The sequence below is a fragment of the Typopeltis vanoorti genome, chromosome 26 (genome assembly GCF_054136105.1).
Source record: "Typopeltis vanoorti isolate ZY-2024b chromosome 26, IOZ_Tvanoo_1.0, whole genome shotgun sequence".
Taxonomy (NCBI): Eukaryota; Metazoa; Arthropoda; class Arachnida; order Uropygi; family Thelyphonidae; genus Typopeltis; species Typopeltis vanoorti.
Window position 1 is genome coordinate 5961964 of NC_143574.1, and position 21162 is coordinate 5983125.

The 21162-nt window shown below is 37.5% G+C and overlaps 1 protein-coding gene across 4 annotated transcripts in view; it reads left to right on the forward strand.

Moving 5' to 3' along the window:
* LOC150092284 (tyrosine-protein phosphatase Lar-like) overlaps window positions 1-21162 on the forward strand; it is a 1042795-nt gene that overhangs the window by 1011494 nt on the left and 10139 nt on the right. For all 4 annotated transcript variants that reach the window (XM_090415047.1, XM_090415048.1, XM_090415049.1 and 1 more), the window contains exon 35: window positions 5310-5445. In XM_090415047.1, coding sequence (XP_090271173.1) covers window positions 5310-5445 — 136 coding nt within the window. The remainder of the gene's footprint in view (window positions 1-5309; window positions 5446-21162) is intronic.

Below are 21162 nucleotides of genomic sequence, written 5' to 3' on the forward strand. Positions count from 1 at the left end.
CTAGAGCACAAATGTAAGCCAAATTGGACAGCGATGGAAGACCAACCACTTTCACACCAGGCATTCAGGCTTAATATTAAGGATCATCTGATGTTTCTGACAGCTGATCAGAGGATACATATGTGAGCTGTTAATGGTATGGTCATCTATATAGCAGCCAATCTTCTATACAGATTTGGAAGGTGATGTGTGAGGTCAACTTTGAGTGATGTTACAGTGACATCATTTGGATGGAATTACCCAGTCAAGAGGATAAATCAAGTAAGAGTTACATGGATGAGTAGTATCATCAACTAGGCATTGCAGAAACTGAAAAAGTTGTAAAAGTATGTAAAGAGAAAGGTTATCAGCGAGCTCACAAGCCATGCAAAACATGGCCAAAAGGGTGATCAATATGGTAAGGAAAACGATTATGAGAGGAAGCTAGCTTAGCAAGGCAAAGAAAATCCTTAAGGATTATTTTTCTATATAGCAAATAAAAGGACAAATGACTACAGGAGGATGACTTTAACAAATGTTGATGGTAGGGGTTACGGAAGCAAATGGAATAGTTGAGTTACTGAGTCATCATTTTGCAAGGGTGTACATTCCAGTTGAAGATATCAATCAATATGAGATATCATTCAATCATGTCAGTCAATATTGACACTATCTCATATATCAGGAATGATATATATATGAGATATATCAGTCAATGTGACATTGACTAATATGAGAATAGCAGTAGATGAACTGGAGATGCTTATGATATTGTGGAAACTTAATGCAAATATGGCTTTGTGATAAGATGGAATATCAGCTGTATATTATAAGAACGTGCAAGGGCAGTTCATCTGACCAAGCTGTTTAATCTAAACCTAGTTCTGGGAAGGTGCCTAGGGAGTGGAAATAGAGCAGAATAGTTCTATTGCATCAAGGATGCTCCATGAAAGAATAAGAAAGAAATTGTAGGCCAGTCAATATGTCAGGAGGAGGTGGTTATAATATTGGAGAAGTTGGTAAAAGGCAGAATTCAGGAATAGGTAGAGAGATCCTCAGTTGTGAAATCTGAAGCAAGTGAATAAGATTATGACAGGTCCGTGATATGTTACCTAGAAAGATAAAAAGGTCTGTTGGTTACAAAGACTAGTCAATAGATGGAAAATAGGGGATATGATGAAAACATATAAATTATTTTGGGATTTTATTGGATTGAGCCAGAAGACTTTTTTAATATATGGCAAAAAAGAGAGAACAAGAGGTCATCCCTGGAAGTTATGTAAGAATGTAGTTAGGACTAAATTGTTTGCTTGGATAGTGGTAAATTGGCAGAATGGGTTACCAGAGGTGGTTCGGAGTGTTTTGTCAGTGAATGAGTTTGTGGAAAAGTTTGTTTTTTGGATTTACAGCTGAAGTAACTAAGGCTATGAGACTGGTGTATTATGTAACTTGCATGTGTTCCAGTTTGCCTACTGTGTGGGGATGAAAAACCCAAGTTTCCAGGAGTGAGAATCCTACTGCCTATGAGAAAAGCTAACTCACCTTCAGTTGAAACCCAGATAAAGGTTCCTCATTCCCTAGATGGGATTTTATGGAGTCATTTGATAGGTTAAAATGATAGGAGAAGTATGTTAAAAAAATTGCGCCCCAATTTTTTTGACAAAGGGAATCCTTATATGGGCTTTTTCAATTCAAGGAAACACCCAAGGAAACTCGGGTTTTTCATCCTACATACAGACAAATCAGCCTTCAGAACACACAATTTACAGACAAAAAATATTGTTGATAGTGATGATGATGATGAGCAGTAGATGGCATTGATGGTGGTAGTAGTAGTAGTAATAGTGTTGTAGTAGGAGAATTAAGTATTAGTGGGGAGGGTGAGATGTATTTAGCGAGGCAGACGTTAACAAAGGTAGGGGAGAGATGGAGCTTGGAAAGAAAGTTCTAATTCTAGATTCAAACAAATGCCTTAGAAATATCCAGAGTGACCACATGAGATTATCCATGTGGTCACTGGTCACATCTTTCCATGGTTTGTGTCCAAAGGCTGGTAAGGTTAGTTAGGAGGTCTACTGTAGAACTAAAATGGCAAAATCCATATTGGTGATCACTAATTAACTGATTGGTCTATAGGCAATGAGAAGATAGTTGTTGATGACTTTTCCATTGCTTTTGAGAACATTGAGGAGGGCAAGGAAATTATAGTTTCATGGCTTACTTTTATCTGCTTTTTTAAAAAAACAGGCAATAAAAGGTTGCTTCCATACTGTTGGATAGATCGATGCCAGATGTATAGGACATATTGTAAAGGTTATATACAAGCTCTTACTACAACTGGTGAGATACCATATGAGCCAGGGAATTTATTAGTATCAAGGGTATTTTTCTGATATTCTGTTGAAAAATTGGAGGCATACTGAGGGTGGTTTGTGGAATAGTAGAGAAAGATTTGTTCATAGTTATCTAAACAAGAGTTGGAGAAGAATATTTATACCAAAAAGTTTGTCTACCGTATCTTTAGGTGATGAGAGAGAAAAAGGTGAAAATATATTAGGGCAGAAGAAGAAGAATGTAGTGTAAGCTGAATGGAAGGCTGGAGTTTTTACTTGAGTCATTAAATGTGTGCTGCATTTTTAGCTTAGACTGCTTTGTCACTTTTGTTAATAAAAAAAACAACAACCAAGATTTGCATAAGGATCTGGAATTTTGAGTAGAATGGGAAATAGAGACACTCATCCCAGCAAAAGTAACCTCACTTATTAAATCAGAAGAAGTGTTTTGATCAAGAGAGTTATCAGAGGACAATCATCAGAGAAAAGAGGCATAGAAATCAAAAAAGTCATCCCAGTTGTCATCGTTGTTGTGCCATATGAAACAAGGCTGAAAGTGGCTGTTGGAAAAATCTGTAGAAAAAGAAATGGACAATGTTATGGTTGGAGTTGCCATGAGGAGAGCTTATGTCAGAGTGTATTTGGAGGGAGATATGGTTAAGAAAAGTTTCAGAATATTGAGAGGATGATGGAGATTATCTGAAATTCTGATACGTATGTATGTAGGTAAACAATTTGTTTCATTCCTGACAACAAGTAATTCAGCTTCTCTTCTATCTCGGTAAAAAGAAATTAACCACCTTACCGGCCATTATGGATCAAATACGCATACGCTTCGTATCCATCATATATTTCAATGTAATATCAATGGTATTACAATTTTAATATGCACTTCGCATCCATGATAACTTGAACGTCTATAGACGTCTTGGCCGGTAGCGTGGTTAAAGAAGGGGAGCCATTTGGAACTATGGATGTTGAAACCTCCAAGGAAGATTATCTCACTCTTTTGGTGATTGAATTGTAGGCAATGAATAAACTTTCATATATCAATAATAAAAAATATCAGTGTCATCATCTTAATTATGAGAACTATAAAGGCAGTAAATTAAGCCAGAAGTAAGACCAAGTAAAAGCTATGGTGCACATCATTGATGTTAATATTAAGCCCTCAGACACTAATAAGCTTGTGGAAGTTTTTTTTATTATTATTTTTACATGGAGTTTTGTTCGATTTTTTTTTTTTTTGAGCATATTTTTATTGTTGTTTTTTTCAATTTTTTTTGTTTGTTGTATTTTTTATATTTTTCAAATTTTTGTGGCTTCTTGTGGGAGTTTTTTTTTTAACCACAGTAATACTATAATTTTTATGCTGTCTTTCGATTTGGATGTTGGGAAAATTAATTGAGTGGGGGCCTGCAATAAGGATGAAGGACTTGTGGACATTGCTCCCACACAGGGAATGTCCAGAACCCAATCCAAGTGTACTCTCAACTGTACCCCTTGCAAGCTGCTATACTCAGACTCCTGCCAGGCACAACCTGGCAGAGTATGCAACAATATTATTTGCTAGCTGATTAGGAAGCCTCAACACACAGGTTCAGTCCTGTGTATTATCTGGTGGCTGACATGCAGAAACTGCTTTACTGCTGTCTCTTTGAATGAACAAAGTACTGGTTCGTAGTTCAATAATTAGAGTGTGGAGAGCATGCCCAACAAGGCATGCTCTCCACTGTAAGGAGAAAGGGAAGGGACAGAAACTGGAAATCCTACTCTGGATATGAAACATGACCATAGCCACTTCATGCCTCTAATAAGCTGGGTGGTGTTTCACTAGTGAAAATCATCTATCAGCTAGAGGTCTAGCTGGCATTTCCTCCAACTGGAGAGCATATGTTTTTAAGGTGTCATTACTTAACTCGCCACAGCTCTCTTTGTGGAAGCTGACCATACCAAAAGGTGGGATGGTACTCATCTAGTCCATTAATGTCCTTCTAATGATGCTAAAACCAAATCATGGTGAGCAATAGTTAATAAAGGTAATCTAAACAGACTGACTGGGTGAATGAAAAATAGCTGCTAGTTCAGTGTGTTAGCATGTACTTCAGGATTAAAAAACTACAGTCCATATATTGCATGGATGAAACTGCATTACAAAAGATTGATGATGCTAGAGATTTAAGGGACATATTGCAAAAGTTGGCAAATTATCTATGAGAATCACATGGATGTTAAGAAACATGTTAACAGCCAGGGAGAGGAAATTAATATTCCTCTTCATAAGGCTTTGATATAACTACATCTGGATTGTTATTATGCACAGGTTTAGTTATCTGAGTTTCTTAAGAATATGGAAATAGTGGAGAGGATTCAGAGACCAGTAACCAGAATGATGAGTGATTTGTGGAGTGCTTCCTATGAGGATAGATTGAAGATTTTTAGGAAGTTACAAAGTTTAATTAACAGGCAGAAAAGAGGAGGACGAGGATAAATAGAAACATATAAATGAGTAAAGTGGTTTTATAGAAATTTGTTAAAGAAGTTTTCCTCTACATGACCAGGTAGTAAAGAATAAATGGTCACCTCCGGAATTTGAGAGTGTGGTTAAAAATAATGTAAAGACTAAATTTTTTGTTTGGAGAGTGATAAACAAGTGGAATAGATTGCCAAAGATGGTCACATGAGTGCCTTGTCTATAAATGAGTTTAAGGAGATAGCCAGTATGTGAATAATAGTGAAATGCACCTCCCATGAAGCTTGCATCATGGGAGGTGCATTTTGGATACCATGGAGATGGCTGCTTAATAATAAAACTATAGTTTGTGTTTCTTTTCCCTTATTAGGTCTTTCATGAAGAGAATTCAACCACATGAAATATTTTTGTTATGTTTCGATGTTAAGAATATATAAATTTTGATATCTAATTATAAATTTTGATAAACATTAGATATGGAATTATGAATAAATACATCCATTTTATTTTGAAATTCATTATAGTGCTGGTGTTGGCAGAAGTGGAGTATTTATCACATTGAGTATAGTACTTGAACGAATGCAATATGAAGGTGTAGTGGATATGTTTCAGACAGTCAGGACGTTGCGCACTCAGAGGCCAGGCATAGTTCAAACTGAGGTAAGTTCATTCACAAAGGAAATGAAAACAGCATGCTTTCTAATTTTTTTTTAAGATGAGAAGAAGCTTGCTCAGGTTTATTATAAACACACACACATCACAAATTTCATGGAAAATCTATACATTGATTTTAATGTTATTGATCTCAGAGCATTTTGATGTATAGTGCAGTTGCAATCTTATTCTGTACAGTTTTGAAATAATGCATCTTTATAACACTATTATTAACACCAGACCCATAAGGATTCAAAAGACTCATTACAGAAGGCACATGCTATCACACACAAAGCTCATCAAATTGTGATTTGAACTCATTCAAAGTGTCTGCACTAGCAATGCATTCCACTCACCAACCATTTCATGCAGACAACCTTATCCTCACTCCTTTGCTCACACCCTCCTTATACAGTTTTCAGGGATGGCCTCTTCCATTCTTCAAAAAAATGTCTTCTATGGTAACTAGTAACTACTCCTGACCAACTAAATATGTCTCAATTATATCCCTTCTCTTCTTCCTCTTCCTTTTTAGTGAATTGCGTTCACTCAATCTGTCATCCTATCCACATTCTGAAGATCAATTACCACCTTCGTGAATATTCTCTGGACCCCTTCTATCATATCCTCACCACCACCACCACCACCATGAAAACCAGGTGATCAAATCTGTGTCCAGTAGTCAATATGAGGCCTAATCAAGGCCTTATAAAATGGAACCATAACCTCTTTATTTCTGCATATCAGGGTCCACCACATCATTTCCATAATCTGATGTGATGACTTCACAACTACTGCATTCTGCATATGACAAGTGCATTCCTTGTTGTCATACATTTCTGATGAGTTTGTAGTGTTGTTTAACTTTTTTAACATTTCAAACTGAAACACAGTAAACTGTGTTTCAGTTTGAAACTGTTAAAAAAGTTACTGTGTGTATTGGCAGATGTTTTCAAAATGGTGGCTGTTTTCTTACTGCTGTAGCTTTGTTTTTGACTGTTCAAGCAAAATATTCATTGTGCCAGATCTATGATATTCATATATATACTCTATGAAAGATTTATTATTCCATTCCACTGTTCTCTCACTCTTGGAGAATGAAAAAACACTGAATTGGAAGAGGTAAGAAACCAACCTGATCTAATAAGAGAAATTATTCTTGCTGGGATTGGTGCTTTTGTTCCTTACTCCACTCAAAACCCCCTAACACCTATCCAAATCCTGGTTTTCAACATTTGTGCTAAAACGGTCCAAAACTTCATCATATGCTCAATGGTTCGAGCCAGAAACTCCAGCCTTTCACTTGCCTTACACTACAGCTCAATAACACCTGCAAAAAAGGGACCAAATGCACTAACTTGTTTCCTATCCAAATAGCAGTTTGAGCCTGTTGGTCCCTCACCACTGGTCACCTAAGGCATACATTTTTTTCCTCCAATTTTTGTATAGATGATCAAGACAAATCTCCTCCCATTATTCAACAAATTATCCACAGTATGCCTCCTATGAAATTTCATCAGAAGGATAGTATAAAAATACTTAGTAACCTTTGTTCCTGATGCTTCTGGTATTTTGTGTGCATAAATATAACAAATAACAACCTGTCTTGTTAAACCTAGTCTTCTTGGTCCAGTTGGACAGCGTTTTCTTTTCCCTCCCCAGATACACTCAAAAGGTCTGAACCAACAGCATACATTTCCACTTCTTTGCCAGATACATAAACATGCTCAATAGCATTCATATTGTTATCACATTTGCACCACAGCTGAACTTACATATACACAAACATTCTCCCCATTCCTCCCATGATGGTCTAGTTTCCCTGACCCCCAATAAATTTCTCCAGGCTCCTGATGCTAAATCCACATCCTCTACAGTTTTTCAGTTTTTGCAATGCTTACTTAATGCTGCTACTCATCCATCTGACTTCTACCTGATTTACCCTCCTGCCTTTGGATATACTTCCTAATATCCAAACACCTCTTAATCATGTTGGAAGTTTATTTTGCGCTTGGTTAGACTATAATAAATTTATCCTTTCTTTTAAGCTTACATGTTGATCCGAATGCATTTTTGAAAATTATGGAGCCAACTACCGTGTTTGAATAAAAACTTTAGTTTAATATAACTGAAATCTGCATTCGACGATTCGGCCTTTATGTCAAGGTCATCTTCTGGAGCATAAAACTATACACAGGATACTGACCAACTGCTACAACAATTGTTGGCCTGACCTCTGGTGAAAAAAAAAAAAAAATTCTACATCAATGCTAGAGTCTTATTATTAGTGTTATCTGTTGGTTGTAGAAATACATTGGGCGCAACACCAAGTATCTATCTATATATTGAAAGTTTATTTTTCACTTGGTTATAATATAATAAATTTCGTTTAATCCTTTTTCCAAGTGTGAGCAAACAAAGTTTGCGCCTGAAAGTATCTTCAGGACTGGGGTAAGATAGTGCAACACCAGGACGACTCCTTGCAAAGGTGGAGCAAGCTACTAACACTCCTATCTCAGTATCTCCCATAATGCAAAACACATCTCCTTGCGGATATGTCTAATGTTATGCATTAAGGGAAGGGCCACTACTTTATTGAGGTCTCTTCAGTGGGAGCCAGGCCCAAGTGGAGATACCAGCCAGAAGCATTAGCAAGGTCATCTCTACCTATAGGAGTTGTCAAATGGTGTGCTACCTTTTTAATAAATTACTCTGGATTTAGAGAAAGATGTTGAAAGTTTATTTTTCACTTGGTTAGAATATAATAAATTTAGTTTAATCCTTTTTCCAAGTGTGAGCAAACAATGTTTGTGCCTGAAAGTATCTTCAGAACTGGGGTAAGGTAGTGCAACACCAGGACGACTCCTTGCAAATTTTGCTCACGCTTGGAAAAAGGATTAAACTAAATTTATTATATTCTAACCAAATGAAAAAATAAACTTTCAACATCTTTCTCTAAATCCAGAGTAATTTATTAAAAAGGTGGCACACCATTTGACAACTCCTATAGGTAGAGATGACCTTGCTAATGCTTCTGTCTGGTATCTCCACTTGGGCCTGGCTCCCACTGAAGAGACCTCAATAAAGGTCGAAACTAGTCTGGGTAGTGGCCCTTCCCTTAATGCATAACATTAGACATATCCGCAAGGAGATGTGTTTTGCATTATGGGAGATACTGAGATAGGAGTGTTAGTAGCTTGTTCCACCTTTGCAAGGAGTCGTCCTGGTGTTGCACTACCTTACCCCAGTCCTGAAGATACTTCCAGGCGCAAACTTTGTTTGCTCACACTTGGAAAAAGGATTAAACTAAATTTATTATATCTATCTATATACATATATTAACATCATGATTATACTTGTACATTCCAGCCAGTTGGTATGGAATGGTTTTTAATATTAGCTGAAGATTGGCTAGAGTCCTGACTTATGCTGGATCTTATATATTAGGTAGGCTGAATGCGTGCCATCCAGATCCTTGGAATTTTCATGCCATCTTTGTTGTTGATAAACCACCTGATAAATCCTGATAATTTTGCAGGCTTCCATAAATTTCCTTTTATACCAGGTTTTTGTGTGTTGTAAAGAGTGGATGCTTTTCCAGTTGATTTGGTGTAAAGTGTTGAGTGCTTGGTCTGAGAGGCCTGCTTCACCATAATGGTTATATTTAATGTGTCTAGTGTATTCCCTCTTGTGTATAGGGATTGTCCGTCCTGTTTCACCAATGTACGGTAAGTTACAGGTGCAGTGGATGCAATAGACTCCAGGATGTGCTAATGGAAGGAGAGGATCCTTAGAGGAGTTGAATATGGTTTTAAGTTTAGTGGGTGGTTTAAAGGTGGCATTGAGGTTATAATGTTGTAGGATTCTGTTGATTTTTTCTGATAACCCTTTAATGTATGGGATGGCTATGGTTTTACTGTAATCTAGATTCGTTTTTGTTGTTGTTTTATGGAGTATTTTATTAATAGTATTTTTGTTATAGCCATTATTTATGAATGTGTTGCTGATGATTTTTAGTTCTTGTTTCAGGGCTTGCTGGTTAGAGCAGACTGTTGTAACTCTGTTTTTAAGGGTGTTAATGACTCCATATTTTTGTGATGGGTGGTGGTATGAATTAGCATGTATGTATTGGCCAGTGTATGTCAGTTTTCAGTAGACTGTGAAGGATAGGCTGCCTGAAGGAAGACGTGTGTCTAGAAACTGGAGCAAATTTTGATTTTCAATTTCGATGGTAAATTGTATGCATTCGTGTTGTTTGTTCAAGTGGCTAAGGAATGTGTTTAGCGTTTGTCGCCCATGCGGCCAGACACGTCGTCAACGTATCTAAGCCAGACTGTCGGTCTTAGCATGGCGGAATCAAGAGCCCTTTGCTCAAAGATTTCCATGTAGAAGTTAGCGATTGGAGGTGATAGTGGTGAGCCCATGGCTGTACCTTCTTTGCACTCAGTTCTCTGAGCATTGCACAGAAAAAGCAATGCTCAGAGAAGAGATCCAAACAGCCCGCCGAAACCTAGCAACAACACAAAACCTGGTTTCAAAATTGCAATCCGAACTATCGAACTATTTTAATCCAGACATACTACAAGTACTTGAAAGAATTACGGACAATTCGGCCAAATATACCCTGGAAAAGAATAAAGAAAAACTCGAGACCAAATTCCACAGTCTGAAACAACGTAAAAATATGGCGGCCAATCACAGGAATCCATCCAATCAGAAGACCTCCTCCCCGATAAACACCAACAATGAACAAGAAACAAGGAGCGACCAACCACCGGCAAGCAAGAACCATGTGATCAAGCCACACCCTAAACAACGGCGAACTTACGCTACTGAATAAAGGACTTAGCTACGCAATAGCACCAGAAAAGGTAAACAAATTGGATTTTATCTACCATATAGAAAGAGGCATCAGGTCCCTACCTTACAATATAGCAGATAAAATACGACTAGAAACTAGTAATGTCCTGAACACTAAGAAAACCATACATAACAATCTCACTAAAACAGAACTAGCAGCAATTAAGTTATTAAAAGCCAAACAAAACATAATAATAATGAAATCGGATAAAGGCAATGCGACTGTCATCCTTGACAGGTCAACATACATACTTCAAATGAATCAACTAGTAGCTGATAACAACACATATAAGCTAGTAAATTATAACCCAACAAAAAGGATAAAGGATAAAACAGAGAAACTACTCAAGTCCGTCACTTCTTGGCCACCAGACACGGTTAAAAAACTCAAACCCCACTACTCCCCCCCCCCCCCCAGAATATATGGGGTCCCGAAAAGACACAAACAAAATGTCCCCCTTCGACCAATCGTGGAAGGAATAGACAGTTCCAATTACCACTTAGCCAAGAAATTAACAACAACACTCAAGGAGTTGGTAAATCATTCCCCCTCCTACATAAAAAACACACAACACTTTATAAACAAAATTAAAAACATAACACTCGACAAAGATGACTTATTAGTCAGTTTCGACGTTTCCGTCCTTTTCACCAATGTCCCCATCAACGACACAACTACAGAATAAATTTCCACCCGCCATTACGGCCCTCTTTGTCCACGTACTACAGTCCGGTTACTTCGTGTGGCAAAACAAATTTTACCTACAGAAAGAAGGTACAGCCATGGGCTCACCACTATCCATCCCCAATCGCTAATTTCTACATGGAAACCTTTGAGCAAAGGGCTCTTGATTCCGCCATGCTAAGACCGACAGTCTGGCTTAGATACGTTGACGTGTTCGCAATCTGGCCGCACAGGCGACAAACACTAAACACATTCCTTAGCCACCTGAACAAACAACACGAATACATACAATTTACCATCGAAATCGAAAATCAAAATTCGCTCCCGTTTCTAGACACACTAGTCACACGTCTTCCTTCAGGCAGCCTATCCTTCACAGTCTACTGAAAACTGACATACACTGGCCAATACATACATGCTAATTCATACCACCACCCATCACAAAAATATGGACTCATTAACACCCTTAAAAACAGAGCTACAACAATCTGCTCTAACCAGCAAGCCCTGAAACAAGAACTAAAAATCATCAGCGGCACATTCATAAATAATGGCTATAACAAAAATACTATTAATAAAATACTCCATAAAACAACAACAACAAAAACGAATCTAGATTACAGTAAAACCATTAGCCATCCCATACATTAAAGGGTTATCAGAAAAAATCAACAGAATCCTACAACATTATAACCTCAATGCCACCTTTAAACCACCCACTAAACTTAAAACCATATTCAACTCCTCTAAGGATCCTCTCCTTCCATTAGCACATCCTGGAGTCTATTGCATCCACTGCACCTGTAACTTACCGTACATTGGTGAAACAGGACGGACAATCCCTATATGCGAGAGAGAGAACACATTAGACACATTAAATATAACCATTATGGTGAAGCAGGCCTCTCAGACCATGCCCTCAACACCTTACACCAAATCAACTGGAAAAGCACCCGTTCTTTACCACACAAAAACCTGGTATGAAAGGAAATTTAAGGAAGCCTGCAAAATCCTGATAAACCACCCAAATATCAACAGCAAAGATGGCATGAAAATTCCAAGGATCTGGATGGCACACATTCAGCCTACCTAATATATATAATCCAGCATAAGTCAGGACTCTAGCCAATCTTCAGCTAATATTAGAAACCATTCCATACCAACTGGCTGGAATGTACAAGTATAATCATGATGTTAATATATGTATATAGATAGATACTTCGTGTTGTGCCAATGTATTTCTACAACCAACAGATAACACTAATAATAGGACTCTAGCGTTGATGTAGAATTTTTTTTTTTTTTCACCAGAGGTCAGGCCAACAATTGTTGTAGCGGTTGGTCAGTATCTTTAACAAAGCAGTTTGATTGTAGTGTGGCTTGTTGCCTGAGTATAGTTTTATGCTCCAGAAGATGACCTTGACATAAAGACTTAGTTATATACTAAAGATTTAGTATATAGTTATATATTAAATATATAACTATAAATTTTATATAAATATATAAATATTTATATAAAATTATATTAAGTTATTAAAGTTATATGTAGATTTAGTTATATACTAAAGTTTTTATTCAAACCCGATAGTTGGTTCCATAATTTTCAAAAATGTATAATAAATTATTTTAATCCTTTATCCAAGTGTAAGCAAACACAGTTTGCACCTGAAAATATCTTCAGGACTGAGGTAAGGTGGTGCAACACCAGGCAACTCTGAGCAAAGGTGGACCAACCTCTCATCACTCCTTGTCTCAGTATCTCCCATAATGCAAAGTACATCTCCTTGTGGACATGTATACTGCTATGCATTAAGGGAAGGGCCACTACTCAGACCGGTTTCGACCTTTATTGAGGTTTCATCAGTGGGAGGCAGACCCAAACGTGGAGATACTAAGGCAGAAGCAATAGGAGAGGTCATATTTACCTATACAAGTTGCCAACAGGTGTACCACCTTATTATTGAATTACTCTGGATTTAAAGAAAGATGTTGGAAGTTCTTTCAATCAGTTGAAAGCTTGTGTGATGAATGGCAATGCTGTAGCCCGTGAAGTTTTAACTGATGCTCGGCTGTTGCTGTCACCCAGAGCATGTGTGGTGGGGTAATGAAAGGCAGTGCTGTAGCCTGTGAAGTTAACTGAGGCATGGCTGTTGCTGTTATCCTCCCAGATGAGCAAATGAGCGTTTCTGATCCTGTGGGTCACTCATTATTGGGTGATCTGGGGGATTTTACGAGTTTTGGAAAGGTATCCCCGCACTTAAACAAAGGGAAACCGGTCTGGGCAGTGGCTCTTCCCTTAATGCATAGCAGTATACATGTCCACAAGGAGATGTACTTTGCATTATGGGAGATACTGAGACAAGGTGTGATGAGAGCTTGGTCCACCTTTGCTCGGAGTTGCCTGGTGTTGCACCACCTTACCTCAGTCCTGAAGATATTTTCAGGCGCAAACTTTGTTTGCTTACACTTGGATAAAGGATTAAACTAAATTTATTATAACCTCTTAATCATCTTCCTCCCTTTCAGATTCTTATGCCATAGTACTGCTTCAAGCTACCTCCTAAGTTTGTCATAATCACCTTTCCTGCATTTTACAAATATCCTTTCTTATCTGAAAATTCTACATGTTTGGCAACCTTCCAAGTCAAGAATGAATGATCACCATCCAGTCATAGGCCATATAGCTACCTTGGTTATGGATAAATCATCTGATGTTAGTGTGGATGCTATCACCAGATCCAGCACACTCTCAAATCCTGACTTCCTTCCATCATGTGCAAATCATCATGTATATTAAAGGAATATGTGAAGAAGATGGTTGTTCAGTAAGTCTGATACCTGGAATAGTTTCAGGAGTGGCATTATTTTTCCCTAAGGAAGGAAAAATAGCCACTCCTGGAATTGTTCTCTCACTCTTGCAGGGAAGAATCCAAGCCAGAGGTGTCAATTATAGTAGGTTAGTTGTATATGTTGTAGTGGTGATGGTGTCAGAGAGGCTAATTCAGTATAGAATACAGCCTTGGATTGATGAAAATAGACAGTTTTTTAGAGAGCAGCATGGGTTTGTTAAGGAGAGATCTTGTTTTAGTCACATTTTATAATAAGGTGACAAATGTATTGGGGTGCTTAAGGGTCAAAATGGTATAACTAAAAGGAGACCTCCACATAGCCTTTAAAGGAATGCAGAGAACTGACCAGGGCTTCTGACCTAATGTCCAGTCCTCAAATTCTTGTGGTGCACCCTATTAGGTATCTACCTAGATACTGAATGAACGAGGATGGGCTGGCAATTTGGAATTTAGCTGAACAAATTCTATTCTTATTGGCTTAAAACCAAAATATAAAATGATAGTAAAACATGATGGAATTTCATACTGGCTGGGGTGTCGCCCGGTTAAACAAGGCCCCCGTTGTTTTTGCCAGGGAACCAGGGCAAACAGCAAAAAGACGGCTACTAGAACAAATCTTAAAACACACTCCAATTCAACGTCAGGGTTCAAGATCAGTACTATCAACATAAGAAGCCTTGGCAAAGAAATGGAGGTAACTGAGGAATAAGATAAATACCAGATAAACATAATAGGGATGACTGAAACAAAAAAGACAAAAACTGGTCAGATCTTTCTGAGCAATAAATACAAAATGTTATATTCAGGCAATGACAATCAGGGAAAAGAAGGAGTAGCTATGGTATTCAACACTAACAAGGCTGATCTTTTTGCATGTCAGGCAGCCTCAAGTAGAGTGATGTGGACAAATTCAGAATGGGGAACTGGACAATGAGACTTATTTGTGCATATGGTCCCACAGAAGGTTCTACTAAGGTAGAAGTGGAGGAATTTTTTGAGGCTCTAGAGAAAACTACTGACACAATGAAAAAGGAAAAGTTGGTCCTTATTGGGGATCTAAATAGCAGAGTACGAAGTGATTGTCAGACATACAAAAATGTTTTGGGAAAATTTGTAGAAAAGAGCAAAGCTAATAATAATGGCAAATACCTGTTTGATTTCTGCTCAGGACATGGACTGGTTATTACTAACACAATGTTCCAACATAAAAATGTGCAAAAATTCACATGGAGAGAAGAGGCAAGGAATAAGAAAAGTCTCATTGACTGTGTTATTCTTCTCCTCAGTCTTCTCCCTAGTGCAGGACACTATAATGTACAAAGGATTTGGAATTGGAAGTGATCGCCATTTATTCTTGAGCAGGATAAAATTGAATTTCGTATTAAAAAGAATAACATGTAAGAAAGTTTTAAAGCGAATAAAAGTTGAGCAGCTCTCAGATGTGAACTCTAGACTAAAATACACAAAGATTATTGAAGAAAAAATGAAAGAGTTTGAGAACAGGAATCAAACCTTGGAGATTCAGTGGCAAGCCTCGAAGAAAACCATGATTGATTCAGCTAGAGAGGCATGTGGTGAGGTTGTCTGCAAGGATAGAAAAGTCAGAACTCCATGGTGGACACAAAAAGTTAAAAAGGCAGTGAAGGAAAAGAAGAAAGCATATCAAAAGTTCACAAATAAGTCAGCTTTTGCTCTTCGAGAATACAGAAACAAATGTAAGAAAGCGAAACACTGTCTAAAATTAGCTAAACAAAAGTCATGGGAGGACTTTGGCAAGAACATAGAAAATAAATATCAAGAAGGTGGTAAGATATTCTGGAGGTTGTTGAAGAAGCTTAGAAATGGAGGAAAGAATGCTTAAAAAGAAATTACAGATGATAAAGGTGACATAAAAGCTGGAGAAAAGGATATCCTTGAAGTATGGAGTAATTACTTCGAAAAATTGCTAAATGAAACAAGCAGTAATGGCACAGTGGTAAAAAAACACTCAACAGGCATGCAGTCAAGATTACTTATCCATACTTGAAGTAGAAAAAGCCATTAAAGGCCCTGAAATGCAGAAAGACAGCAGGAGTAAATGATATTCGACCAGAAATGCTCAAGTATGGAGGTATCAAAGTCTTACAGTGGCTGCACTGCATAGTTCAGAAGGCCTGGACAGAGGGACGGATTCCGGATGATTGGAGTAGAGCTCTCATAGTACCCATATATAAAAATGGAAATGAAACTGAATAAATACCTCTGGGAATTACACAGGTATTTCTCTACCGAGTGTTCCTGGTGAGATTTACACAAGTATACTTGAGAAACAGTTGAGAAGGAGTGTGGAAGAAAAGCTTGGTGAAGAACAAGCTGGATTCAAGTTGAACAGACTGCATGCCTGTTGAGTGGTTTTTACCACTGTGCTATTACTGCTTATTTCATTTAGCAATTTTTCGAAGTAATTACTCCATACTTCAAGGATATATTTTTCTCCAGCTTTATGATAAATAGTTGAAAAATCACAGGAATATAACAAAGATCAGTATTTAAGTTTTGTAGATCTGAAAAAGGCATATGACAAGGTGCCAAGAGAGAAGCTATTTAAAATGCTACAGTTATATGGTATCAATGGGGCATTATATCAAGCAATACTTAGTCTTTATTTCAGTTGTAAGTCAGCAGTTAGAATTGAAGGAAGTACAGGAATGTGGTTTAATGTTAAATCTGGTGTCAGACAAGGATGTACATTATCACCTCTGTTATTCATTATCTATATGGATCACATTATAAAGGAAAGTGGTATTAAACCTAATATCAAAATTGGAGATGTTAATGTCTGCTCTTTGCTTTATGTGAATGGTGTTATACTTCTAAATAAATCTGCTTCAAGTCTGCATGATTCCCTGACTAAATTGAATAACTTTTGTAATGGATATGATATGAAGATCAGGAAAAACAAGACAAAGACAATGAAAATCGGCAGAAGCATTGAAAATATGCATTGTGAATGGAGAACCTATTTAACAAGTAAAACATTTCAGCTACTTAGGCACAATTTTTAGTGAAGATGATAAATTAAATATGGAAATTGACAACAGAATCAATGAAGCTGATATGGTAAGAAGTCAACTGAAGAAATTTATATGGAATAAGAAAGAAATTAATCAAAACACCAAATTAGCTGTATACAAGACAGTGTTCAAACCAATTTTAACTTATGGATCTGAAGCTGGGTCAGGAGTTAAACACTTGAAGAAAGATTGGAGTCCACAGATATGAGAGAAAGATTAGGGTTATGAACAGATGGCATCAATGGCAATATCATATTAAAAATGAGGATATTAGGAAAGAACTTGACTGTTGGCATCCAGAAATCGGTTAGCAGAGCTTAGCAAAACAAGTGTTCTCTGCTAGGTTGGCAGGAAAAAATCCAGAGGAAGAGAAACATAGGTGGATTGATATGGTAAAAAGTGCCTTAGAAGCTAGAAATATAAGATCTGATAATGTTGGTGTCTTGACAGGTAACAGATTGATTTGGAGGAAAATTGTAGATAGGAAGTTAGTAATGATGTAAATTTTTCATGCAGTACTATCGTATCCTGTACGACCTCTTGAGGGTACATGGCAGGAATTTGATGATGATGATGTATTGGGCAGGGGTAGTAGCTAATATGGTTATCTTTCTCAATTTTGCAAAAGTGTTTGTTAGAATACCACATAACAAACTACTAAGGCATGACCTACTCTTCATAAAGCTATGCTGTCCTCTCCCCCCTCCATACGCACATAGTATGACAATCTTATCACCAATTCCTGAATTTTGTCTTTCACCAACTTCTCTGCAGGGCCGTGTTTACACTTTTACCAAGATGGGCGGAACCTGAGGCACTAAAATGATCTGGACCCCCCCCCCCCCTTTTACAAAATGAATAAAGACAAGAACAATCAATATATATACAAAATACTTTTAATGCATTTATTAAAAAGCTTATGCTAAGTAAAGACACTACAAATGTTTTTTCCCCCTAGACTTCTCTTTCACAAATGTATCAATAACATCATCATATTTCAAACTATTCACATCATTTTCAATAAATAATAGTGATAAATTTGACATTTATCCTGATGCAAAGATTTTCTTAAATAATTTTTCACCCTTTTAAGAACAGAAAATGAATATTACCTGTTTGCAGCATGATCACAAACTGGTCATGGGCATAAAAAATATACGAAAATAAATAGTATTTGCATTCTTGTTTAAAAAAAATGAGCATATATGATCTATTTAGATATTGACTTGAAACAGCAACACTCTTTTTTCTGATGTGTGTGTGTGTGTGTGTGTGTGTGTGTGTGTGTGTGTGTGTGTGTGTGTGTGTGTGTGTGTGTGTGTGTGTGTGTGTTAAACATACCAAGCAATTTTATAAACTTGGTTTATACGTTTTTTATATGTATATATATATATATATATACATACACACACACACACATACAGTGGATTCTGGTTAATTGGGACACACCAGGACTAAAATACTTTGCCCCAATTAAGCAGCTGCCTCGATTATGCAAAATTTTATGGAAAAAGCTAAAATATCACAAAAAGTTAAAAATGTTCCAAAATAGACAAACTTTCAGTATAGATTTGTTAACCATATTTTTATTTAAAAAAACGAAATGTACACATATGTATCAGCATCTCTAAAGAAATTAATTATGCATAAGTATCTATCAAAGAAGCATATTTTCCTTAACAATTATTTTGATGTAATTTATCGAGTGTACCCTGACATATTCCCTTTCTAGACTGCAACAGAACAAAATCATCACAGGTATCAAGTGGCAATATCATATTAAAAATTCCTGGTTAGTCACTTTCTCATGTTCAGGTGTGTCATCTTCATTACTTTCCTTGTGAACACACACTGATCTACAGCCATAAATACCTAATCCCCCATGAGGGGGCTCAACTCGCCCCAATAGGGATGGGGGAGAAAAAGGGAGGAAACTCCATACGAATAAATAAATATTACTTTCCTTGTCTTCTGGGGTCTTTAGATGCTTTGTTGCAACTTAAAATCCTTTTGCATCCTCACAATCCTCATTTTCATTGCAATATTAAAGTCTATTGTCAATGCATAAAAATTCTTTGTAGTTTCTGACATGTTGTAGTTCCAAAATGTTTTCATTTTCAGTCATATCTGGCATTTCCTGGTCTGAATTCTTAAAGCCGCAATGTGCAAAGCAGTTTTGAATTGTTTTGCTGCTTATTTCTCACAAACTATTTGCAAGAAATTGTGCTGCCTGTAGAATGGTAACCTTCGCTGATTTCTTTGGCCATTGAAGATGACATTGGTAGATTTTCTTCAATTGTTTCAAGGACATAGTGTACCAACCTTCTGCAATACAATGTCTTCAAATTTTTGATTCCTATGTCCAGATGCTGTAGGGATGTGGTTTTAGCAGAAAGAAATTCAAGTTGAATTATTCAAAATTAAGTGGATTGAATACCACATTATTTCTTAACTGAATAAGAAACTCAAAGATAGGAATTCTAATCTAAGAGTTTCATGCCGAATATAGAAAACTATAAAGTTTGGCAAGCGCAAGCCAACACCTGGTAGTACTATGCCAGGGCAACTCGTAGTAAAGGTGAAGCAATCTCCGATCACTGTCTTTAGTATTTACCCATAATGTAAAACAACAGCTCCTAGGAAATGTATTTCTGTTCTACATTATGAGAGGTCACTACTCAGACTGGTTTCGACCTTTTTTAAGGTCTCATCAGTGAGTAGGTAGACCTAGAGTGCCCTGGCATTGTACTATGAGGTATTGGCTTATGCTTGGACTCGCCGAACTTTATAGTTTTCTATATTCGGCATGAAACTCTTAGATTAAATTTCCTATCTTTGAGTTTCTTATTCAGCTAAGAAATAATGTGGTATTCAATATCCACTTAATTTTGAATAATTTTACTTCGCTGAAGTGAAGCCTGTTGGCTCTTATTTCAGTAATTGTATTTGTGCACCTTTTGACAACTCTTACAGTAAAGAAATAAGCTCTGACTATTGAGATCTTAGTATTGCATCTAGGTCTGCCTACTCTAGCTAGGTCTGCCTACTCGCTGATGAATTCCAGAGTTCCAGTTTGTGAAGAGTGTCCGATCCAACGAATCTAGAAGAAAGCTGCATGTTCCAGTCCTGCTGCCAGAAACTTCCAGCCTTGGTGAGAAATTTTTTTTAGTTATTTTTCCTCTCTTTTTGCCTTGTGCCTGCTTGTAGTCTTCCGCCTCTATGTAGTGTAGCAGGAGATTTCTGCAAACGGGGAACGCTTGGCCCTGGTTTAAAGGTCTATCCATTTTTCCGGGACTTAATTCATAGTGAGATATTTTTCTCTCTTCCAAATGACTTCATTCTTGCCGCGAGTGAAGACCCTCGGTATAGAGGCAGGCGTCAACATACCGAAGAGGACTTTAGCGAGAGCTCTCGCCAACATAGTAGGGGCACAAAAGATATTTGGTTTTACCCCTTATGGAGCAGGTAGATACCAGGTAGTTGTGAAAGATATAGAAACCAGGAATAAGTTAATGGCAGGTGTAGAATGTGAAGGGAAAATGATCTATCCCTTCGTAGTAGGAAGTCTACTGAAGACACTACGAATAGAAAGGTTCCCTGTAGAATATCTCGAGGAAGGGAGTGAGATAATCAAAAAGGTTTTCTCAAAATGGGGAGACGTACGGGACGTCAAAATCACCAACGATGCCGACTACCCCGACTGGAAGACTGGCGAGGTGGCCTTCCTTATGGAGATGAAGGCTGAGGTCCCCAACTTTGTATTTCTAGGCTCTGCCAGGGTAGTAGTCAACTACCCTGGTGTAAGAAAGCAATGTTTTCGGTGCGGATCACTTGAACATCTAGGTGCAGACTGCCCAAAGAACAAATGCAGGAACTGCATGGCGGCAGGACATGCCCTAGGTCAGTGTGAGGCACCTTGCTTGAAATGTGGAAATACAACCCACAAAGTAGACGTTTGTCCAAACAGGACACAAGCAGAACGAATAGCAGGTGCTATATCGCCAACCGCAGCAGCCACTCCAGTAAATAAACCTGAACCCGAAAAAAAGGACGACATTCTAATTATAGGCAAAACAACAGAGGAGCCTAAAACAACGGAGCCGGAAGACTTTCCAGTCATTCAACCCTCAGCTATCGTGACAGTAACAACAGGAAATCAAGCCGCCACCACGAAAAACTCAGAATGGAAAATAAAGAAAAAAAAGAAACGTAACGCAAGGAAAACTCGCATCGAGACGGAAGAGACCACAGACGTAGAAGAAATGGAAGCTAGCAA